This window comes from Plectropomus leopardus, chromosome 21 (genome assembly GCF_026936395.1).
Source record: "Plectropomus leopardus strain MGB_pleo_1.0 chromosome 21, ASM2693639v1, whole genome shotgun sequence".
Classification (NCBI taxonomy): Eukaryota; Metazoa; Chordata; class Actinopteri; order Perciformes; family Serranidae; genus Plectropomus; species Plectropomus leopardus.
The window spans coordinates 21,788,366-21,810,035 of record NC_142196.1 but is presented as its reverse complement, the minus strand read 5'-3'; the positions used below and the strand labels follow the sequence as shown (position 1 = coordinate 21,810,035).

The 21,670-nt window shown below is 38.6% G+C and overlaps 2 protein-coding genes across 5 annotated transcripts; one reads left to right on the top strand and one right to left on the bottom strand.

Moving 5' to 3' along the window:
• Positions 1-1,740: 1,740 nt before the first annotated feature.
• ralaa (RAS like proto-oncogene Aa) lies at positions 1,741-11,311 on the bottom strand. Of its 2 annotated transcripts, none has more exons than XM_042510210.2 (5): positions 10,955-11,311; positions 7,265-7,505; positions 6,951-7,159; positions 6,537-6,711; positions 1,741-5,554 (listed from the first exon to the last, which is right to left on the bottom strand). In XM_042510210.2, exons 2-5 carry the CDS (start codon positions 7,376-7,378, stop codon positions 5,432-5,434), a joined length of 621 nt encoding a protein of 206 aa, XP_042366144.1. In that variant the 5' UTR covers positions 7,379-7,505; positions 10,955-11,311; the 3' UTR covers positions 1,741-5,431. The 2 variants fall into 2 exon arrangements, with proteins under 2 accessions (XP_042366144.1, XP_042366145.1); XM_042510211.2 differs by having other exon boundaries at positions 7,265-7,476.
• Positions 10,786-21,217, top strand: med1l (mediator complex subunit 1-like). 3 transcript variants are annotated; one of them, XM_042510206.2, is made up of 19 exons: positions 10,786-10,926; positions 11,358-11,409; positions 12,321-12,406; positions 13,374-13,449; positions 13,537-13,591; positions 14,195-14,321; positions 14,394-14,422; positions 14,560-14,631; positions 15,130-15,204; positions 15,834-15,910; positions 15,980-16,042; positions 16,138-16,258; positions 16,371-16,495; positions 16,565-16,683; positions 16,779-16,977; positions 17,092-17,187; positions 17,695-17,797; positions 18,712-19,073; positions 19,208-21,217. In XM_042510206.2, the coding sequence occupies exons 1-18, from the start codon at positions 10,873-10,875 to the stop codon at positions 19,067-19,069; spliced, it is 1,887 nt and encodes a 628-aa protein (XP_042366140.2). In that variant the 5' UTR covers positions 10,786-10,872; the 3' UTR covers positions 19,070-19,073; positions 19,208-21,217. The 3 variants fall into 3 exon arrangements, with proteins under 3 accessions (XP_042366140.2, XP_087927763.1, XP_087927762.1); XM_088071637.1 differs by lacking the exons at positions 10,786-10,926; positions 11,358-11,409 and adding an exon at positions 11,584-11,686 and having other exon boundaries at positions 16,580-16,683; XM_088071636.1 differs by lacking the exons at positions 10,786-10,926; positions 11,358-11,409 and adding an exon at positions 11,587-11,686.
• Positions 21,218-21,670: the final 453 nt, after the last annotated feature.

The following is a 21,670-nucleotide window of genomic DNA, read 5'->3' as shown; positions in this document are numbered from 1 at the left end:
TAAAAGTGGTTCCACTACTTCATTATTAAAACATAACATATTATTGAATTATGATTTGTATTGATAATTGTATTCAACAAAGCAACTAATCAAATAACTACAGTATTATAAAGGTGCAATATTGGCTTCCAATATGCAGTGGAGTAGAAGTATAAAGTTACATAAAACTGAAATGAAAGTAAAATACAAATACCTCAAAATTAAACTGAAGTACAGTACTTGAGTAAATATAGCTACATTCCACCGTTAGCACAATTTATATTGTTTACAACTTATAGAGACACTTGTCTTGTGCATAGGCATTTTTTGCATTGTTGGTCATTTGCTGTTTTTATATATAGCCTATATATTTATACATAACCAATTTTCATGTACATAATAGTCCTGTTTGTTACCTTCCTATGTCCAGCTTTGTTGTTCTTGTTCATAGCTGTTTATATCTGTGTAAGTACATTGAGAGCAATGCAAAAACCGGAGTAAACATTCTTGTATGTGCGCTCATACGTGGCCAAAAAGCAGATTCTGATTCAGATTTAATAATGGGCTTTCCAGATGGTAACTTTGATTAAGTTTCAGATTTGTATCTTTCATAGGACTCACAAAAATCAAACACTCACCAGACTGTGCTGTGCTGGCTTTTACATTTTTTAAAAAGACGGAATTGATTTCTAGTATCTCACATTGTCTGAAAAACATCTAGATTAAAGCTGTTTCCATGTTTAAAATTGATTTTTCTCTAATTAAAATATGTTGCCAGTAGTCTCTGTTGTGCACCAAATGCTATGCAAGTTCCTCTGTTGAAAAAAAGAGCATACAGGAACTGCAACACATTCATGTGCGTAGCATGGTAAATCAATACTTCCCCTTGTCCTCCTCCATGACACTGGCATTAGTGACCTTTAGGAGGAGCACAAAGAATCAGTGTGATTGTGTAAACAGAGATATGGGCTGAGCCAACTGTCTGCTTGTGCATATATGTACATATAGTGCAAAAAGACCAATACTGTCCAGACAAATTTTGTTAAAGATGCCTGCAAACGTGAGAAATTCAAGGTAAAGCCATAAGAAAACTACATAATAGAATGAAAAGACACATTGAGAATTTACTATTAGGATACTGCAGTTGACAAAAGTTTGGACTTGAGTTGTAATTTCGATGACTTTTGACCTGAATTTTACAAAATCAAGACTAGCAACTTGACTTCAATGGCAATGACGTGATTCTTTTTACCTAAAAAAATACTTGATACTCCTCCCCCTTGCCAATTTGGGAAAAAGAACATTTTAGACATTTTTCTGGTTAAATACAAGACAGGGAGGAAACATGCAAAATCTTGTCTGTTGTAATGGTTAATATTGCTATTATGCTACAAAAGTGTGTGTCAGTGCAATTTTAAACAAATGCAAATTTTCAAAACCATTCATTATTTTTGTCTATATTATTCTTAGTAGTAGTAGTAGTAGTAGTGGTAGTGTATTTTGTTATTTTATTTGTTTAAATTAAATTACATTGCACTAAGAGTGCACTAGGACTTGTTAAGAACTTGAAACTCAAAGTTAAGGACTTGTTACCTGACTTGAGACTTGCCTGTCTTGACTCAGGACTTGTGACTTGCAAAAGAACAACTTAGTCCCACCAAATTCTTTTAATTCGATAATGCTTACTATCAATCACGCTATAATAATACAGGTCGAGACACACATTTTCACACACAAAAATATCTGAACGCATTTGAAAAATGTTATTAGTAATATCCACTTTATTTGCCATTTCCAAATAACTCACAAAAAATGAACTGAAATGTAAGCTTCACCTCTTGCATTCACAAACAGATAGGCTACATTAGTGGTTATGTTCAAAATAAGTAAACATGAAGGAAACATTTAATCGATGGCATACATACAACCATCCGATCAGAGACAAAGATATCTATTCATATTCCGAGGGTATTTATAGAAAAGGCAAAACAAGTTATTCCAATACCCAGTAGGACAGTTTGCTCATAGCTTTCACACAAATATCTTTTATTTTCACCCCTGAAATCCCGCTGAAAATATTTGGGCCATCGAGTCTTTTAACATGAAGACAGAGAAAATAATTATGAGTTTGCGTCTGACAAAAAGCACTGAAACAATAATTAGACTGCCAATGTTAGAGTAAGCAAGCACTATGGTGGTCACTTTATGCTTCTGCGATCCTGAACGATGGACGCACACAGCGGTTAATGTGATGGCTGTGAGCTATAAGGAAGGTTTGCCGTAACAGACTGTGATTCTTGCACTGTAAATCAGCTTCTGCGCCCGCCTCTTTCATTATCTCAGGTGTGTTTTAGTCGTGGTGTGGTGTACTGGAGGTTAGCCCTTAAAACACATTAACCCAAACTACTTTCTAAACATTCTGATACAACAAGTTCCCAACATTTCGAGTCTGCCCAATCTTTAAACTCTCTACTGTGTGCTTTTCAGTTAATGAGAAATACTGCAGACATTCTTTTGTATTACTGTCTTTTTGTACAAGTTACACACTGAAATGTGACAAACAAAGCCTGTAATCAAAGCCAGGAATTCCTTAGTGTTTATGTGTTAACGCAATGAGACAAAACGTTGTCAAATATAAAAACAGTTTGCAATTTTTGGCCCTATCAAAATGTATACAATTAAAAAAAAAAAAAAATCCTCTACGTTTTGGCCTCTTGTCCACACACAGATTTAAGTCACAAAAACAGATTTATTTTTAAAATGCCTTATAGGGTGCAGATTATTCAAAACTCCACGTACTGTTTATCTAATTAGACATGTGAAATGTAGGGAGATAGATTTGTCTCAATATTGTTTGTTTGAGCAGATCAATGATCTGTACTAATGTGTAATGTGTAAATATAAAAGACCTTTTCACAAATACAGAATATTTTAACTATTTTGCAAATATAAAACAGATCTACAAATACAAATTACACAAATAAAAAAGTCAAAGTACGTAATCAATTTACACATAAATGAAAAGCATTTCTGTATATATTTCTGACATCACACTGTGAATCTATTTTTCATTTGTGAATGTCAGTTCTACACTGCAGATTTGCATTTTATGCACACAGATATATTTATGTATTTGCAGATATGTTTTATATGTGAAAATGTATTTCTGAGTTTACAAATCTTTATTGTATATGTTGTTTGATATTTACAGATTACACATCTAAACACAAATTGTCAATCTTCTGACACAGTTAATACCGAGACAAATCTAACTCCACAAATACAGAGCGTTTGGGAATCATTTCGTGCACGCCCATGAGCGTTTAGGGTCGTTTTTGCGCTTAAGTGTGGACGGAGATATTTTTTTAAATGAAGGTTGCGTGGACAGTGTTTGTTATTTTTTAAATATATTTTTAGGCGTAGACAGGGTGTTTGTTGGGTTTTCTGAGCTGTGGTCAGATCTCCAAACAGCTTTCAAGCTTTAATGCTTCTAGTGCACTCAGTGACAATGTTTTGAATAGTTTCCATATTCTCTTTCTCTTTGCAATAACAATTACTTTTTTGCATAGACTCCAGTGTTAGGCATCCTATTGGTTGAGGAAATCTTCTAATGTAAATGGTGAGCTGTTGGCTGACCACACATTTACTCTTTCAACTGGTTCAGAGTGAAGCGTGGCAACAACCTCTTTAAAAACTACTGAAAAAAATAATAAAATAAGTTATTTAAATAAGTTACAAGAAATAAAGAGTGGCTCAGTCATAACGGGGATCTCGGAGGAGTGGAGGGGCAGATTTCACAGTGTGTTTTGGTCTGCAATTTAGCTGTTAATCAAGTTCTCATTGTGCCAGATTTTTACACTGCTTCAATCACTTGCCTGTAAAATATCCCTACATGAGCAAGAGGAAGTGAGGATAAAGACTTTACTCCAGCTTTATCGCCTTACACAAAATGCAACAAAGGTAAATAAAGTAGAAATGCCGATGACCTCGAAACTGCACGTCATCGGCGGGCCAAGATTACAGGCAAACAGGGTGGACATGGGGGGAGTATTCACATTCACAATGGACAGAGAGGCAACAGTGATGCACTGTACATGAATTACTAAATCCCTCGTCATCTTGCATTTCTTCCCCGGTCATTCACGATGAAATTCTTTCACTTCTGCCTCCATCAGTGTCACAAAGAGACACAAACACTGCTCACTATAGCGAGTTGTCATTCACCTCCATTAATAAGTGGGCACTTGTTTGTACTAGCTAGCATTTGTCTTTGGTGACTGAGAGCAACTTTTTTTGGACACTTGTCATTCATTTTTGATATTTTATGCCTTAAAATTAATCTATCCATTCGTTTATTCCCACTTGAGTCCCTATTAAGAAATACATTTGAAATAAAAAGAGGGGACTACAATGTTGGTGATTAAAAGTCTGAGCCAGGAAAAATAGGCAAAATTAAACTTTACATGACTGGAAGCAATTTACTTTAGCAACTTTAAGATTTAAAACAGCATGTAAAGGATGTAGTGTTGTGGAATCGCCTTTTATCAGAGCACCAGGGATTCCTTTATCGCAAAAAAAAAGGCAATGAAAGTCACTGGCCGAGTGAGGTAAAACTTCTGAAATGTTATAATCGAAAAAGGTTCAAGTGTTGTAAAATCCCTCGCAGATTTAAGGGTATTAATGAATGTTGTTTGTGCATTTGAGAGGACTTGACAAAGTGACGCGGAGGGGAAAGAAACATTAGTGCGCTTATCTTACACTGGTTGATATGATAGAGAACCAAAAAAAAAGAGAAAAAACTCTGACGTCACAGATAAAAATAAGTGTCCATAACTTTACCACGTAGTAAAATCGAGGTGTAAAACAACAAATAGGAATGGCATCAAATTTCGGCTCTTCGCAACGATTCCTTCGATTAAAATGCTTCAAAGATTCACCAGTGCAACGTACATTTCCTCTGTGGCACTTGATGAATTCTGGGTTGACACTACGCTGCTGAGTCTGTTCATTTCACTTCCTACCCAAGCTCCAGTTACAACTTCCCCCCATTTAAACCTTGGCTCTGACACTTTCTGTTTTTTTTTCTCTTGAACTGCACAGTTGTCTTGAATATATTATACACATCAAACTTTACAATGAAAAATTTTTTGTAACATTTCAGGGCTTAGCCTCTTGTCAAGCTTAGGCCTAAATTAAACACCATCCATTTATTACACTCTGTAATGTGGTTCAGAGAAGAGAGAGAGAGTACATAAATTATTTGGAGTGTCAGCACATAAAAAGTTAGAGCTATAAATGGTGTATGGAGTGCCACCTTACTACTCCCTGACGCACGGTCAGATGTCCTGTTAGCCAGGAACAGAAAGTCATGGTCAGGTATGGGCACAAAATAAATGCAAAAGTCTGAGAAATGTATATGTACATAAGCAGCTCTCCTGCTTCTCTGTTAACACTATAAAATACAGCATCTCTCTCTAATTCTCTTGGCCAAACTTTTACTTTTCTTCTTCCCGTTCTTCTCTTTGCTGTCCTCCATTTTCCTCGCCCGGATCTCTCTCATCAGGTCAAAGAACACCTGTTACAAAAAACGCACAAAAAAAGGGGTTCACGTTTCTTGGTTTGTTCAATATCATCGATGTTTAAACCTTAGGGCACAATTTAATATTACAAACACTCGTATCGCTCTGGGAAATGTCAATGATTTGTGACAGTGCAGCTAGTGGAAATAGCATGTATTTTCTACATATGCCAAATGAATGGGCAGTGTGAATGGGTTTCAGCGGCACATTTTTTGCACTTAACAGTATGAACGTAACAATTTTGTTTACAGCGTACTTCAGAATCACTGTAGGAGCTGAGCTGGAAATTCCAAGATTAAACAAAAATACACAATCCTGCCAAAATGTATGCCATATGCATGAACACAGACAAAATTATCAAAAAATACAGAATGAAAAACATGTCAAATGCACCAAACAGTCCCTAAGGGTTAATTATTTGGCCAGGAAATTTAAATTGTTTTTCCAACTCATTTTAGGTGAAACCACCAATGATTAAGCCGGCACCCGGCGTGCTGCGTGCCACAGCAGTAGGACGGGAGCTAAAGGGGCGTCTACAGACTGATTAAAGGCGTCTTTTTGTTGCTAGGACACAGGGTGAGTACTGGATTACACAAGTACTTGTTTGGATGTCAATATTTACTCAATGTCTGTATTTGCTCAGCGTATAGAGTACTTGCGCTGCTGGTACCACATGTAAACATGACTTTTTCAATTATTACTATTTAAAATGGGTAAAAACATACTGTATTATTGAGCTGCATGTAGTGTGCTGCTTCACTCAGTGCCACCTTGGCCCGTTATCCCCCTCTCTTTATGTCACTGTTTATCATGGCACTACTACTACTACACGGCTGTCGTTTAACCCGTTGATTACCAGAGGGTACCGTTAGAGTTGCACGCTTTCATCATGCGATAGTGGGCGAGGCTTCATCTAAAGCGCGTTGGGAAAACGATACACTCAGCCAGAAACACTCATCCTCAGCTGGTCAAACCTACCTTGTCAACATTGGCACGGGTTTTGGCAGAAGTCTCCACATAGCACACGCCCCACTGCTCAGCACGTGCCTTCGCCTCGTCTGCGCTAACCTGCCGTCGGTCGTCCAAATCTGACTTGTTACCAACCAAGAGAAAGGGCACGTTCTCATCTTCCTTCACTCGCAGAATCTGCTCTCTGCAAAAAAACAGAAAAAACTAATTCAGTCACAAATTGTGTAAATAAACAGACTACTGTTTGCCATAGTGAATGAGGTAAAATTGTAGAAAATACAGCTGCTTTTAATGATGTCTCAAAATGTCAAAACAATATAAATTGTTTATGCAGTCTAGCAGGGGAAAGAAAACTAATGGTGACTGTCATTAAATTCTAATGGATGGAAAATTGTCTCATTGAAATATTGTTTGCTACTAGACCTGAAATCTACTGTTGCTGCAAATGATTCCAGTTCTGTGATGGAAAATACACAGAGGAAACCCTCGCCGCTGCGGAAGTAGTTATCTCGGATGGCTGCATAGTCCTCTTGTCCAGCTGTGTCGAGGATGTCAATCTGTACCTCCTCTCCGTCCAGCACCACTTTCTTCCTGTAACTGTCGGCTTTGGTGGGCTCGTAGTCTTCAACAAACTATGGAGGAAAAAAAAATAATCCACAATTGGCCAGAGGAGAGAAACTTTCCTACCTCAACAACTTGTGACTTTCACTCGACTGTTGTGATGCAAGTTTGCTCACCTCATCATACATGAACTGGAGCGTAAGGGCTGATTTCCCCACTCCTCCACTGCCCACCATGATCACTTTGTGAAGGGCGAGAGAGTTCTGCCCTTTTGGCTTAGCAGCTGCCATGGCTCTGTGTACTGAGAGATCTGAGTGTCAAAGTAGAAAGTTCAAGGCGGAGCTGGCGTTGGAGGGGAGGATGGTAAAATGAAGACCGTAAAATCCAGCTGCAACAAGGAGCAAAAAATGATCAATCCTGGAGAGAAAAAAAAGAAAAGAGAGAGAAGAAATCCTAAGATGTTTCATCATCATTTCTGAGACTCTGGATTCCATTTCTGCCGTTAGATTGCAAAGCCATCAATGCGTCACATCGCAATAAAATAAACCAGGAGAAACTGTACTGCAGAGGACTTTTCTCTATATCTGGTTAGGGCCAGCGAGATAAAATGTGATAATGACCAATGGTATTAGATTGATGCATTAGAAACTGCTCTATAATCAGTATTTTTTAATTCACTCCTCCCTGCAGCTCTGTGTCCGCAGAATGATTATACATCGTCCCTTAATGTAGCTATAGTGAATATTCTTCCTTTATATTTTTGTCCTTGCAAAGGAAAAAAATATAAAGGAAGAGTATTAAAAAATATGTCCTTATGGACATTAACCCTTTGAAATCTTAGCAACTTAGGGGTGATTTTTTGTTAATATATGGGAGAGAAGAAAAAACTCAACTTAATAAGACATGAGCCAAAACTGAGCTACTGAGCTTTTTTTTTTTAAGTTACAAGAAAATTCGGGGAAAAAAGGATAGGAAAGGTTAAAAACAAGAAATGACCTCAAAAGTGCTACCAAAAAAAATGTTTTCCATAACATAATTTTCATTATATAATAGTTTTCTGGACATTTTTCCTTGTTTCCCTCTTTTAAAAAATAGTTTTATTTTCTTGTCACCTTTTACTAATTTCTTGCAATATATATTTTCATTTTTTAAACGGTTAAGCGGCTTAAAAAGTCTGAACATAGAACAAGAAAACTGATGTCTATCTTTCAAAGGTTAAAGTCTGGGGGGAAAAAAGTCTTGCCACAAGAGGTGCATAATGTTATCTATTAGCAAAATCAGAAGCCACCTTGCAAATTTTGCAGGCACCTTCCAGGTGCTGAATGTCAGACCAACATGTTTATTTGCAAACTTGTGGTACATACTGCCTGTGGCTTTCTTTGCAAAAACTTAACAACGCTGATAACATACGTTTTAACGACTGGTACATTATGACAAACAGTCAGCCAATCCCACTAACCCAAGAGGAACCTGCGAAAGCAATTTAGCTTTTTATATAACTTTTTTAAAGCATTCAAGTAACATCTGGTCGTATTTCCCAAACTTTGACAGGACTGGATAAAATCTGACATATGCCAAAGCCATTTAGTGGTCAGTTTCTCATACTGGACAATCCAAAAAGACTATGGGAATATCATGAAGTGTGTGTTAATGCCCTTTCCCTATCACAGGCCCACACAGACCTCTGGGGATCAGGGATAAAAGATGGGAATGCAGCCAGTGGGTCATTATACAAATTAACAAAAGGGGTCCATGCAGTGAAAGTCAATATTACGATTAAGTACAGGAGGCAATGTTCCTTTACTTTAACCATCTAAGGGGATTGTTCAGACTTTCTGAAGTGGGGTTTTATGGGGTACTTATGCATTGTCAGTGTATTACATACAGTAGATGTCAGTCAGCACGACCCTAGAGAAGCAGGCCTGAGTACGACATGGAAGCTAAACAATGTACTACTGTGCTCTCTTCAAAGCCACCAGACTCCATTGACAAAACCCGTAATTTTAGCTTGCTGAAGCTCACAGCTGCCTCGGTCAGTGAGTTTCTTTGTGTTACTGTGGCGTTGATCAATGAAGATTTACCAAAGTTGCACAATTACACAAACAGCTTGAAGCAGCGGTAGACCAGTAGCTCCTGTGTTCAGCGAGCTAAAAACACTAGGCCCGTTTGAGCTGAGCCAGTCCTGCACTGAGTCGATCACCAGCAATCTCTGTGCGATGCATGCCGGTTAGATTTGTGACCGAGTTCATGCAAAAGTGGACAACGATAATCTCAAGAGAGATTATCTGATATGATGCTGATTTGTATGAGAATTCATGTAAAATGGAAGCTGAACCACAAAACGAAATTACAGATTAGTGGTCGATTGATATTGGTTTATCAGGGCCAATACCGACACCAATTATTAGTACTTAATGTGACCTTTAGCATTAAAGATCCCCCCATGCTTGCACGTTCTTTGCACTTTTTAATTAATTAATTTTATCAGGGATCATCGAAATAAAATGCTGATACAGATAATCAGCAAAATGCCAAATATTGGTCCCCATAATCAGCCAGGCCAATAATCTGTCCACCTCTAATAAAGATCACCTTTAAAGCATTTTAATAGGCTACTGGCTCACAGTTGGAGACTGCAAACAAACTGATATATGGGTCTGATAGGATTTTAAGAAAACCTTATCAGATTTAACAGAAAACGAGTGTTTCTCTGACTTCCTGTACAGTCTGAAGGCAGCTGGAGACGTTAGAAAGCTGTCGGTCCTGATCGCAGATTTCAGTCACCGTCCAGGCAACAGGCAGTTTAAACAAGTTCAAACAAGCTTACTGTTTTTGTCAATAGAGTGTGGCTTTTATGAGCGCATAGACGAGACCATTAACAGCTTCCTTGTCGGAACAGGCTGAAGGGTAAAGCAGTGAAAATACTCTCAATATAGCATACACTTAAACAGATATTGATTTTTTTCAGGTGGCTATAATATGGCCCCCAACCACAGCACTACATTACTTTGTTTCCGTGTTACACTCCAGCCTGCTTCTCCAAACTGGGGGTGTGTCGACTCACATCTACTAAATATAATACACTGACTATGGATGCATACAACCCCAATTAAAAAAAATCTGCACTATCCCTTTAAACCCCCATAGTATGGAAATATGTCTCCTAACAAATACTTTTTAGACAAATTCTTGAGTTAATCTCTATATATCCATATGCATTATTTTAGGCAACATTAGGTTTTCCAAGTATACCAAGTATCCATATTTCAGTGACTTCAGAAATAGGCGTAACCGTAATTAGGTGTGTCATCATAACCACTAAACAAATATATAATAACAGGCTCAACAACGTTAATAACCCTGACACGTCAAGATTACAATAAGATGCTGTATATATTACATGAGTATGCGACAGTTTCACCTCATTATTACAACAACAGACGACTGAAATCACAAATAACAACGCGCAATACTCTAATAATCATGATAACTTATTAGCAAGTTAGCTGCTGACATGTCAACAGCAGGTAAACTGGCTAGCACTACAGTGGGGCGATGTGGCTAACAGGCTAACTAACCTACCCGAGCAGGTTTACGACACCTGGACGTTAATTAACAGTTGGTGAAGTTCAACGTAAAGATGAAGGCTCGGATGACGGTATTAAAATATAAATCGTTAACATTAGTTACCCAGCAACAGATGTTCAACCGAGCCTCGTTAGCCACAGCTAGGACAGGCAAAAAGGCTAGCAAGCGTTAACAAGCAGCTAATCACAACTAAATTATGCAACGGAGGGAAAAAGAGAGCAGACGTGACCAGCAGAAAGCGTTAAAACAGGTGCTTTTATATGATGAACATCGCCTACCTGTAAATAAAATAGGGTTCGCCTTAGGAGGGCGTTTGACGGAGGTTGAATTATGGCAGCAAGATGAGAAGACTCAGCTAGCTACTTGTTAGCTCATGGCTAGCTCCCGAGCTAACTCCAGAGACTTAGCAGCAGACTGACTGCACGTCCTGTGGGCTTGGCTCCGTCTGGCAACGCCCGCCCGCCTGGGAGATCCAATACACCACTCTGTTTTACTTTTTGTTTGAATGTATCATCAATGTGTCATTGATAAAATGACCGCATAACATTTATGAATACTGCCGTCATTTCTGAGTTATTTTTTGCCTCGTGCGTGAACTTGAAAAATAGATTACATTGGATTAAACTTGCAAGATAATTGATTAATTGGATTATCCGTATAAATGTTGGCACGTTTGTTCAGGTGGAGACCCTCGGTGAAGTCAGCTGGAGTGAGACAGACTTTCAGGAACCAGGTAAAGTTGTTTTTAATTTTATTCTAAGTAGATTACTGCATTTAACATTAAACCCAAAGACGAAGATAAGTGGTAATTTGTAACCCAAAAATGGGCGGATCATGAGCAAATGGGCCCCAGGGCTCAAATATGCAAAAGGCCCCCCAACTCTACTACAGAGAAGCAAAACCCACTGACTTTGTGGTAGTTATGCATCTTTTATTGTTGTTTTGTCTGCAGTCTTATGAATCTTTCTTCAGTTTTGTGTCTCCTTCTGGTAGTTTTATGTGTCTTAAAGGTAATTTTGTGCCTTTTTTATTGTTTTGTGTGTCTTTATCATTACTTTTTACCCTGGCTTTTGTATTAGTTTTGCGTCTCTGTGGTTATTTTGTGCCTATCTGTAGTTATTTTGTGTCTTTTTACAGTTCCTTTGTGTCTCTTTCAGGTAATTTTGTTGCTTTTTTGATAATTTTGTGCCTCTTTGTGGTTGTTTTATCCTTTTTGCAGTAATTTTGTGTCTTCACAGTTCCTTTGCAACTATTTGTTCTCATTTCGCATCTCCTTGTAGTAGTTTCTTGTCTCTCTCTTTGTCGGCATCTTTGTGTTTTTGAGGTAATTTTGTGTCTTTTTTATTGATTTATGTCTTTCTGTGGTTGTTTTTCTCCTTTTTTATAGTCATTATTTCGTTGGTTGTTTTGTGTTTTGCTGCAGTTCCTTTGCATCTCATTGTGGTCTTTTTGTGTATCTTTGGTCAGTTTGAGTCTCTTCCTGGTCGGTAGTTGTTAATTTAAGGACCAATCAGCAGCCTTATTTGTAAATATGATATATTTTAAGCTTGCACAAATTAGAGGAAGAGGCTGTTACAAATTAAAGGTTGTGAATACTGTAGTGTCAATGTGACTGTGATTTCTTTATTCTTTTGTATGTTTTAGCCATGAAGACCAACATTTCTGAGTTGCATTTGAAATTTGCAGAGAAGACATGGAATGAAACATTTCAGCTTGTCCGAAGATGCATGGTAAGACAAACAAATACAGTAAACACCACCTCTATTTTCATCAGCATGTGAAGTTTTAACTCCCCCCTCTTTTAAATATTGCAGTGCAGATTTTTGCAGAGAAACATGAAGATTCTTTAAATCAAAGCTACGAGGCTTGTTACTGGATGGCTTCTCTAATATGATGATGTGCTGCAGATCAGGAACTGGTGTGGTCATGCACTGAGAATGAGCTCATCCATCCTGGAACACATGAGTCTTTGTTTTTGGATCAGTTTGTGCATTGACGGTTACTTGGATTCACTTCAACCACATGGCATAGTATGTGTAGTGAGCGTTTTTTGAAACAAAACAAAGTTGTTTTTTAGGTTGCCTCAGGGGCTCGGGCTTTGTTTCTAGTAAACACTGTCCTTTTTGGCAAAGCAATCACTATCTTTCTGTTGGAATATGCTCCACTTGCAGATGTATATCATTTGGCTATAGAGCCAAACATGCAAAGCTTAACAGATTCTGGTGTTTTTAGCACTTTTGTACTACACAAGGCCATGAGTGGGTGTGTTAGTTTTCTTTAGATTTGTCATGGGTGGAGCAGCAGGGTAGATAATACTTTTGGATTAATACAAAGTGGAGCTTGGCAGTGGTCAGTCTCTGGAGTCTGGTAAAGAAACTTGATTACTTGGTGGTCTGAAGTGATGTGTGGTCCAAAGGGATAAGGCAGCTGGGGCTAGTCATGCGGTTTCCTGCCAGCAGTGATGCTGAAGAGGACATTTATAGTACCAGGCATCTCAAAAAGAAGTACTGTGGGTAATGTACGACTGATTTTAAAAGCATACCCATCCCAAAGTGCAAAGCGTCAAAACGTCAACATTTCTCTTTGCCATGGCGTCATGGGATGGGCTGAGAGGACCAAAGAGTGTTTACACAAGAAAGACTCTGACACACAACTGATCCATTGTTGTTTTTTTTTCTTCTCTTTGTCCCCAAAAAGGAAAAACCCAAAGATGAATCCAAACCCTGTAAGCCGCTGCTGAGATCTCTGGAAAGGCTCCAGGAAGTATTTAAAGGTAAGCAAACAATTTGCAAATGATCCTGTATGTATTTTAGTACGTGTATGTCATTTTACCTGTGAGTAAATCGTCTGTTTGTTTCAGTGTCCTCTATGAACACCATGAGGTCTCGCCTGGAAATGATCGCCAAACAACAAGGGTAGAGAGCTGACTTGTGATATTTGACCCCAAAGCCGACAGTGATACTCATCTTGCTTTGCTTAGGGGCGACTTTTGCAAAATGACCGGAGGCCAGGGGCCAGTTTCAACAACCCCAAACATGTTTGTAGGATTTTAGGACATTTTAGAATGTTTCTAAGATTTCAGAGCATTTGTAGGTTTTTGAGGTGTTTCTAGGTGCTTAGGAGACTTCTAGGGTTTTTGCATGTTTATCAGATTTTAGAATGTTTCTCAGACATTTGGACACTTCAAGGATTTCAGGGCGTTTCCAGGATTTCAGGATATTTCTAGGATTTCAGGACATTTCTAGGATTAGCCAGGACATCTGTCAGGGAGTACGGGGGAGTACAAACAAATCCCAATGTGAATCACTTAGTTTTTATCGTGAATCAGAAAATGGTTGGGGGGCCACTAGGCACCCTGTTGGGGGCCGTAAGTTAAGTATCACTTTCCTACAAGATCTCTAAATGGTGTAATGTTTTTTTTTTTTTATTTACATGCCTCTCATTACAGAGCTTCATTTCTCTTGCAATATGAAATCATGGCACAGTTTTCCTCCATATTTACACTTTGTCCTCCCTAGAATGGGCTTTCACATCACTGACGCCACATGCTACCTGACAGCTGATTTGTTCTACCTGGAGGTTGTGCTGCTGCCATGTGGTGGAGTCCAGGAGGTAAAAGTGGCCCAACATGGAGGATCCCCTGCTGTAAGTGGACTGCACTTCCAGTCACATTACTCTGTGCACTCTGCATGCTAATAAAATGAAATTGTCTTGCAGCCCAGTGAGTCCTTTCTTCAGCTGCTGAGGTAAGCATTAGCATGACGGTAAATTTTTAACGTTGACATTTAGCTTGCGAGGCGAGGTGAAGATGACGGTGCCGTTTAAGGGATTACCTCAAGATATATTGTTTTAGATGCTGATAAAACCGTTTTTTCTGGCACAGGTCAAAACATTTTGCTGAGTTCTCCATGAAACTGGCAGGCCTCTTCACCCAGTACAACATCCCAGGAGACAAGTACTGACTCTTAAAGGAACAGTTTACCCCAAAAATCACATTAGTCTATACTTTTTTTGGTGTGTGTTGTTGAATGTTGGAAATATTGGCTGTAGAGACTTCTGCCCTCTATAATGGAATTAGATGACATTTGGCTTGTGATGCTTAAAACACCAAAACAACACATTTGAAAAACTCGACAGCAATGTCTCTTTCCAGAAATCATGACCTGATCACTCAAGATAATCCACAGAGGCTTGTTGTGAACAGTTTCATGCAGGAACTGTTTTCTTTCTAGTGAACTACACTCCTCAACCATATCACCACTCAGAAGGAAGCGTGCATTTCTCAATGTTTAGCAACTCACACCAAAACAATCTAGATCATAAAAAGGACTACAGGTAAGAGGACAAATGTAATTTGGATTGGATGGATGAAACTTACCTTTTTAAAATGTTTTCAGACCTTTAAAATGTTGGGCCTGTTGCAGTCATTTAGCTATTTGTCTTTTTGTTTCAGTGAAAACAAAATAAAATTGTTTGCATCTCTGCAATACCTCGGGAAGGACTTGCAGCAAATATCACAACTGCCAGGGTAAGTGACATAAATAATGTAGAACCTAATTTCTCCAGAAGAAATTGTTGTTCAGCAGCTGAAGTAGAAAAGCAGGAATTCATTTGAATAAATAGAGTGCAAACACACAGAGCAGAACAATGAAAGATTATCTGTAAGACTTGCTGCTTGTTTTCCTTTTGAGAAATGAATTAGATTTTGGCTAATATTCACAATCTAGCTAGTTGATAAGTAGGTTTTTACTTATTTAAGTTATTTGCTTTGGTATATAACAGAAACATTGTGAGAGAAAATTAAACTAAATACTAATGCAGAATAAAGTTATAATTAAAAACAAGAAAGATATTAAATATATATCACAATACAAGTATAACCTTAATTATGTGAATTAAAATTAAAGAGCTGTGCATTTTCAGAAGTAGTAGTTTGTGTAGAAATGTGCGAAATCGTCCCAGGAATGTGCAGATGTGCAGAGGTTGAACTGAAATTTGAGACATCAGTTTGAGCACTGATAAGTTGTGATGGCCTAAAAAAAAAAGCTTTTTTACCTTTTTATAAAATATTCAATTGACCGAGAGAGTAACCAACAGAGTAATCATTTGTTGGAGTCCTAATACATATTTATAATCAGCACAGTTTTCTGCTGTCAGGGTGCCAAAGGACTCTGACCCCCAAGTGGACGTGATCAACAATGGCAGGATTGGATGTCTGATCGCTGGAAAAGAAGGTAGATAACACAAAGAAAACATAAAATCTCATGTTATGCATATTTCTTTAATTGAAATTTTCATTCTAGATTGCCCCCTGATGATCCAGTTCTATATCTCCCCGACTGATGGAATAAAGACCTCAGATTTACGTAAGATATCAAAGCTCCTGCCAAAGAAATGAGGCTCATTCCTATCAGAAAAACATTTTCAAAAGAGCCTTTAAAAAACTCTTGTTTTTTTAAAGAAATGATCGATGCACAGACGGTCGTGCAGGCAGCCCAGGTGACTGTAGGTGTCAGCGCCGTGACCCAAAAGCTTCAGATGGCGTCTGTGATCCCACAACCTCCCCAGCTGGATCCCCATGGGTAACATGTCACTGTTTAATCTCTCACCCAACAGGATACCGATCATTTTACACCCCGCAGTGAATGTGAATGACAGTGCTGCTTCTTCTGATATCGTATCATTCTGTGGCAGCTCTCCTGTGTTCCTGCCGTTGAATGAGGTGCCACATGAGTCGCTGTCTGCCTGCTTTCTCCTCAAACTGCAGCCTTCGATCCCAATGATGTCGTCTTTTGTGAACAAGCTCAGTCAAATCACAGGTCAGAGTCAATATTACCTTTTTTTAATTATCTGTCTGAATGAAGCATCACCCCATCTCTATTTCATAGGTGTGGCCATACCAGATGTTGACCTGCAGTGGGCACCATTACCCCAGCTTCTGATGAGACGTTCAAGTGCAAACAGCCACGGGGAGACATTACATGAGCAAGATACTATTTTCACATTGGTATGTGAACACACTTTTCAGCTCAAGGCAAAATTATCATGCAAGACTTTAAATGTGCTGTATGACATTAAGGGAAATGCACTTTTTCTGTGCAGCGTCTTCCTGGTGGGGCGATGCACAGTTACATTGTCTCCAGAGCTGCATGGGAGGTGCCTCCCCAGAGAGCGACTGTCGTGGACAACGTTCCCTTCACCCACCCGGCCCACGTCCCGGCCCTGCTGGAGCTGCTTCGACATCAGTGTGCCATCAACACCCTGCTGAGGAGCTGTGTCACTTCTCAGTGTACTGGAACAGGTAGGACATTTTCCTAAATCACAAAATGTACAAAAACATTTATGCAAAGTTGGTAGGAAAAAATAAAATATTTGAACAGTGAGTAATGTGGTGCTTTATTGATTCTGTCATCAGTTTCAGGGTGTGACCTGCACTTTGAAGTCCTTCCGGAGTCAGAGACCAGCTTCTCTGTGACCTTCCTCCGACCGGACACTGACTCCCTCGCTGTTTGTGAGCATTCGCCACTTATTTATATACTGCAATATAACTCATAATTTAACAGTGTTCTGCTCTTCATAAATGCTCTGTTGATACTGTTTGCATTTTATTACAGGCTGAGGTTTTTACTTACATCACTATACGCATGTGTTGCTGCTAAGTCTCTGTTAAGACTTCTGCATTTGTTGTTTTTTATGTTTAAGTATCTCCTTGGGTTGGTCCCCTCTCCTCTGTGTACAGCTTGTGTAAAACCCAAAATCAATATGGCATGCACTCTCACAATACTCTACAGATGTCAGTTCCCCAAAGTCAAAACTTTGACATCTGTAGAATATTGTGGGAGTGTAGGCAATAAAGCTTTTTAAATATGCTGCCCCTTCTTCTTGGAATAATTTACAGAAGGACCTGAAACTGCTAGAGCACCATATTGTGTGTAATTTTAAGGTTACTGCATACGATGACATAGAAATATGATCCCAATATACAACTTTTTTCTTTTTTTTTTTTTTTTGGCCACAGTGCTGGTGAACATACCTGATTCTCATCAGATTTCCTGCACTTTGTTTGGAGCAGGAATGGGAAATCCCTCTATGGATGAATACCTTTCCACTGTCATGAGGAGGTATGGCTTCATAACTTAAATCTACCCATCATTTCTAGTGACTAATGGGAACAACAATTTCTGAAACTGGTCCAGTATGAGCGAGACAGCAGCTGATACAGGCCGCAGAGTAGCCACATTTCCGTCCAGTAAAAGTGTTTGTTTTTGCCACTGGTAGGCTCACATTGTTATTCTAGGTGTTTTACAACATTACTGAAAGGATCTCTACAGAGAGAGACCTTTTTGGGAAAGAGTAAGATCATTTTTGTTTAACCAGAAACAGCCCTAAAATTGTTTTTACCAAACCCACCAGACTCCATATAAATACACAGTAATTTTAGCGTGTATAGAGCCAGCGTGTTTGCACATCTAACTGAGTGAATTAGGGGTTTATTTCAAACAAACCCAAGTTGGTGATTGTTGGAACAGTAAAAAGTCAAACCAAGACTTTTTTTTTTTTTTTAGTTTTATTTTGTTTTTGTCGACTTTGAATGTAGCTTGTTTTATGAAAAAAATGACTTTTAATTTAGATGGAGTCTGGCGCATGTGGCGATAGCGACTTTATGGCTGTTTCTGGTGGAACAAAATCATCGTACTCTTTGGAAAAAAAAAAAGCTCTGTCCTTGCAGGAATCCTTTCCTTAATATTGTCAGACAGTTAATAACAATCGGAGTCTGTCAATGGCAAAATATAAGCACTTTTAGTGGACATAAACTTACGGTGTATAAATGCCCTAAGTGGTTGCATTGCAGTCTGTTTTTCAGCTGTTGACTGCAACATCTCATTCAATACTGAAGCAAATTCAAAAAATGTCGTCTCATTAACCACAAAAACATGGAAAAGTAGGATCCAGGTTGAAAAATAGCAACATTACCCTTTAAAAGTGTGGAAACCCTGTCATCTTTGTATTCTGATCTTCTCCAACACTCTCTCAGGTTCATGTCCATTCCTTTGACCTTGAGGATGTTATACAGCAAGCTAGAGGAGATCACCTCTGTCCCACTTCCTCCCAGCCGTCCGGCCACCACAGAGGCCGTAAATGACCACTCGGCTCCCTCAAGCACGGCTGTGACTGACACTAACAGCGCCTTGACCGCACACTCCCAGAGTGCAGCTGTGCCAGAGGACAGCTTCACTGATGCTGGTTCGGCCTGCTATGCCATGTCTGTAGCCAAATGTGAGCTCCTTCCTGAAATAAACACGAGTCCTGCTGTCAACCCTTACCCGTCCACTCCTGTGGGTGTGTTTTCACACTGGATGACCAATAACGGCCAACTGACGGAGCTGATCTGAAACTGTATGTTTACACGTTATGACCAAAGCCTTTTTAAAATGTGTCTTTTTTTTAGAATTTAATAAATTTTTTGGTAAAGCTAAACCTTTCACATGAAACATGTCATGTGTAACTTGTATGTGGTCATTTTCTTTCAGCTGGAGATGCTGCAGCAGATTGAGTGTACGATCACGTCCATCTCCTGCAGAAAGCCGAAGCGTTTCTCACCATGCATTCCAGTGTGGCAGAGACTACTGCCTGTAAAGGTTTGAGGTTTGGCATTTGACCTCTCTCAGACAGCCAAGAGCCCGGTTGATTGGTACCATGTGAGCCAATCAAACATTGTTAGAGTGCATTCTTGATGGCTCGTAAGAGTAAAGTAAAGATCAACACACTACACGTAAAAATAAGAAATGCTGGATGCATAAATGATATCAAGGGCAGGGCTTAATCTGTATTAAAAATCACACTTAGTCATTTTTTCCCCTTTTAAAACTACATTTTCGTACAATAAATAAATTCCAGTTGGTGTGAAAAGTTCAATACCTTTGTGGAATGGAAATTCCAGTCCTAAATATCTTAGTTTTCCTGAGTGTCAGCCAGGACAGCCACCAGTAAAGCCCATATATACTAAAGGACATATTTTGCTCTGCAATGCAGAGAGGCAAAATATACATCATAAAGCTCTGTGATGCAAAAATAGCTGTTTGCACGTTTAAAGAAAAACAGAAGAACGTTTCTTGGGACTGTAGCTTTGAGTTTGTCCCTGGCCCAATTTTTACTCAAATAATTAAGCATCGACAAGGAGAGACTCAAAATGAGCAAAGAGACACAAAATTACATCAATGTGAAATAATTACAAAAGAGGTAAAACTACCAACCACCAATAAAAGACACAAAAATGCTGTAAAAAAAGGGTGAAACAACCACAGACAAACAAAATGACTACAAAGAGACACAAAATTACTTCGAGAACCCAAAGGGGGGAATCAACCAAACAACCAATAACCATAAAAGACACACAATGACTATGAATAGGGGTAAAACAACCACAAAGAGACACAAAATAACACAAAGAGGTACAAACAACCGCAGAGACAAACTGATTCCAAAGAAACACAAAATGACTACAAACAGACACAAAGTGGCACAAAATTAAGATAAAAAGGGTGTAAAACAACCACAAAAAGAGACAAAATGATCAAAAAAATAACAAAACCAACCTTTAGAGACATAAATTTACTACAAAAAGGGGCAAAATGACTACAAAGACACCAAATGACTGCAGAGAGCGACAAAACAGCCAAAAAAGACACAAAGTTACTTCCAAATAAACACTAAACGACTACAAAACAGCTTCAGAGACACAAAGCATCCCAAAATGAAACATAAGTGACCATAAAGAGAAACAAAACCACAAAAAGATGCATGAAGACTATAAAGACTTTAAACTAGCACGGTTTCCTCTATAACCTTAATGTTCTTGCAGTGTTTTCTGTTTGTGTAGAGTTTAACTTGTGCCATACTCCATTCAGAAGTCTTCAGATTGTGAGGGTATCTGCGAATATATAATAGCTACATTTGACTTGAAATTGCCTCATTTTAAAGACACGCAACATTTATATTCAAATGACAGAAGATTAACTTTTATTGTATCTTAAGCCATGTTCCATATTTGATAAAAAGAAAGAAAAGTTACCCTTAACCATGTAAAAGTATTGAATTTGACCAACAATAAGTGGTGTCATATTAACCTGTGTATGTAATTAGAGAGCATATGTCTGTAGACCAAAATACCGGTTGTCCTCGGTGGATCAATCGGCTGTGTGCATTTAGAAAGGAATTTCCGCGTGTATCCAGAATATTAAGTCGGCTGTCAGCAGCAGACAACTGGCTTTGTCCTGCGACTTTACTTCTGGATATCCAATGACCTGTGTGGCTGCTATTCATAGACACATTCCCACATGTGTGCTTAAACCATTCTCTTCTTTCAGCAGGCCAATATCCTCAGAATATTTCGGAGATTATGTGTCCTCTATTCCGATTGGCTGGATCTCTTAAAGTCACACCTGTGGTGATGATGTCGTCCTTAAATATTAATGAGGTAGACAAGAGAAAATAACTTCATGGGATTGTGACTGCCTCCCTTATAAACTATTTGTGTGTTATTTTAGTGTTTCTATTTTCTGATACTTTATACTTCTACAGCAAATATTGTACTTTTTCATTATTCTTCATTCATTAGATGATGTATGATTATAGGTTAAGATCAGGTAACAATGTATTGATTTCAGGGGGGTATTCACTTTTACCCGCTGCAACAGTGAAGTAATGCATCGGAAATTGTAATCCACGAACAGATTATGAAACAAGGGGCCTCAAGGCCCAAGTATGCAAAGGGCCCCACCACCTCTCCTACATAAGAGCAAGACGCACAGACTTTGTGGTGGTTTTCCTCTTTTTGTTGTTGTTTTGCTTCTCACTGTGGTCATTATGCGTCTTTCTATGGTTTGTGTCGCTTTGTTTTTGGGTTCTTGTTGTTTTACACCTTTTCTATTTGAGTGTATGTGGGGTGGTTTTGTGTTTAATTGAGGTCATTTTGTGTCTCTTTGAGATCATGT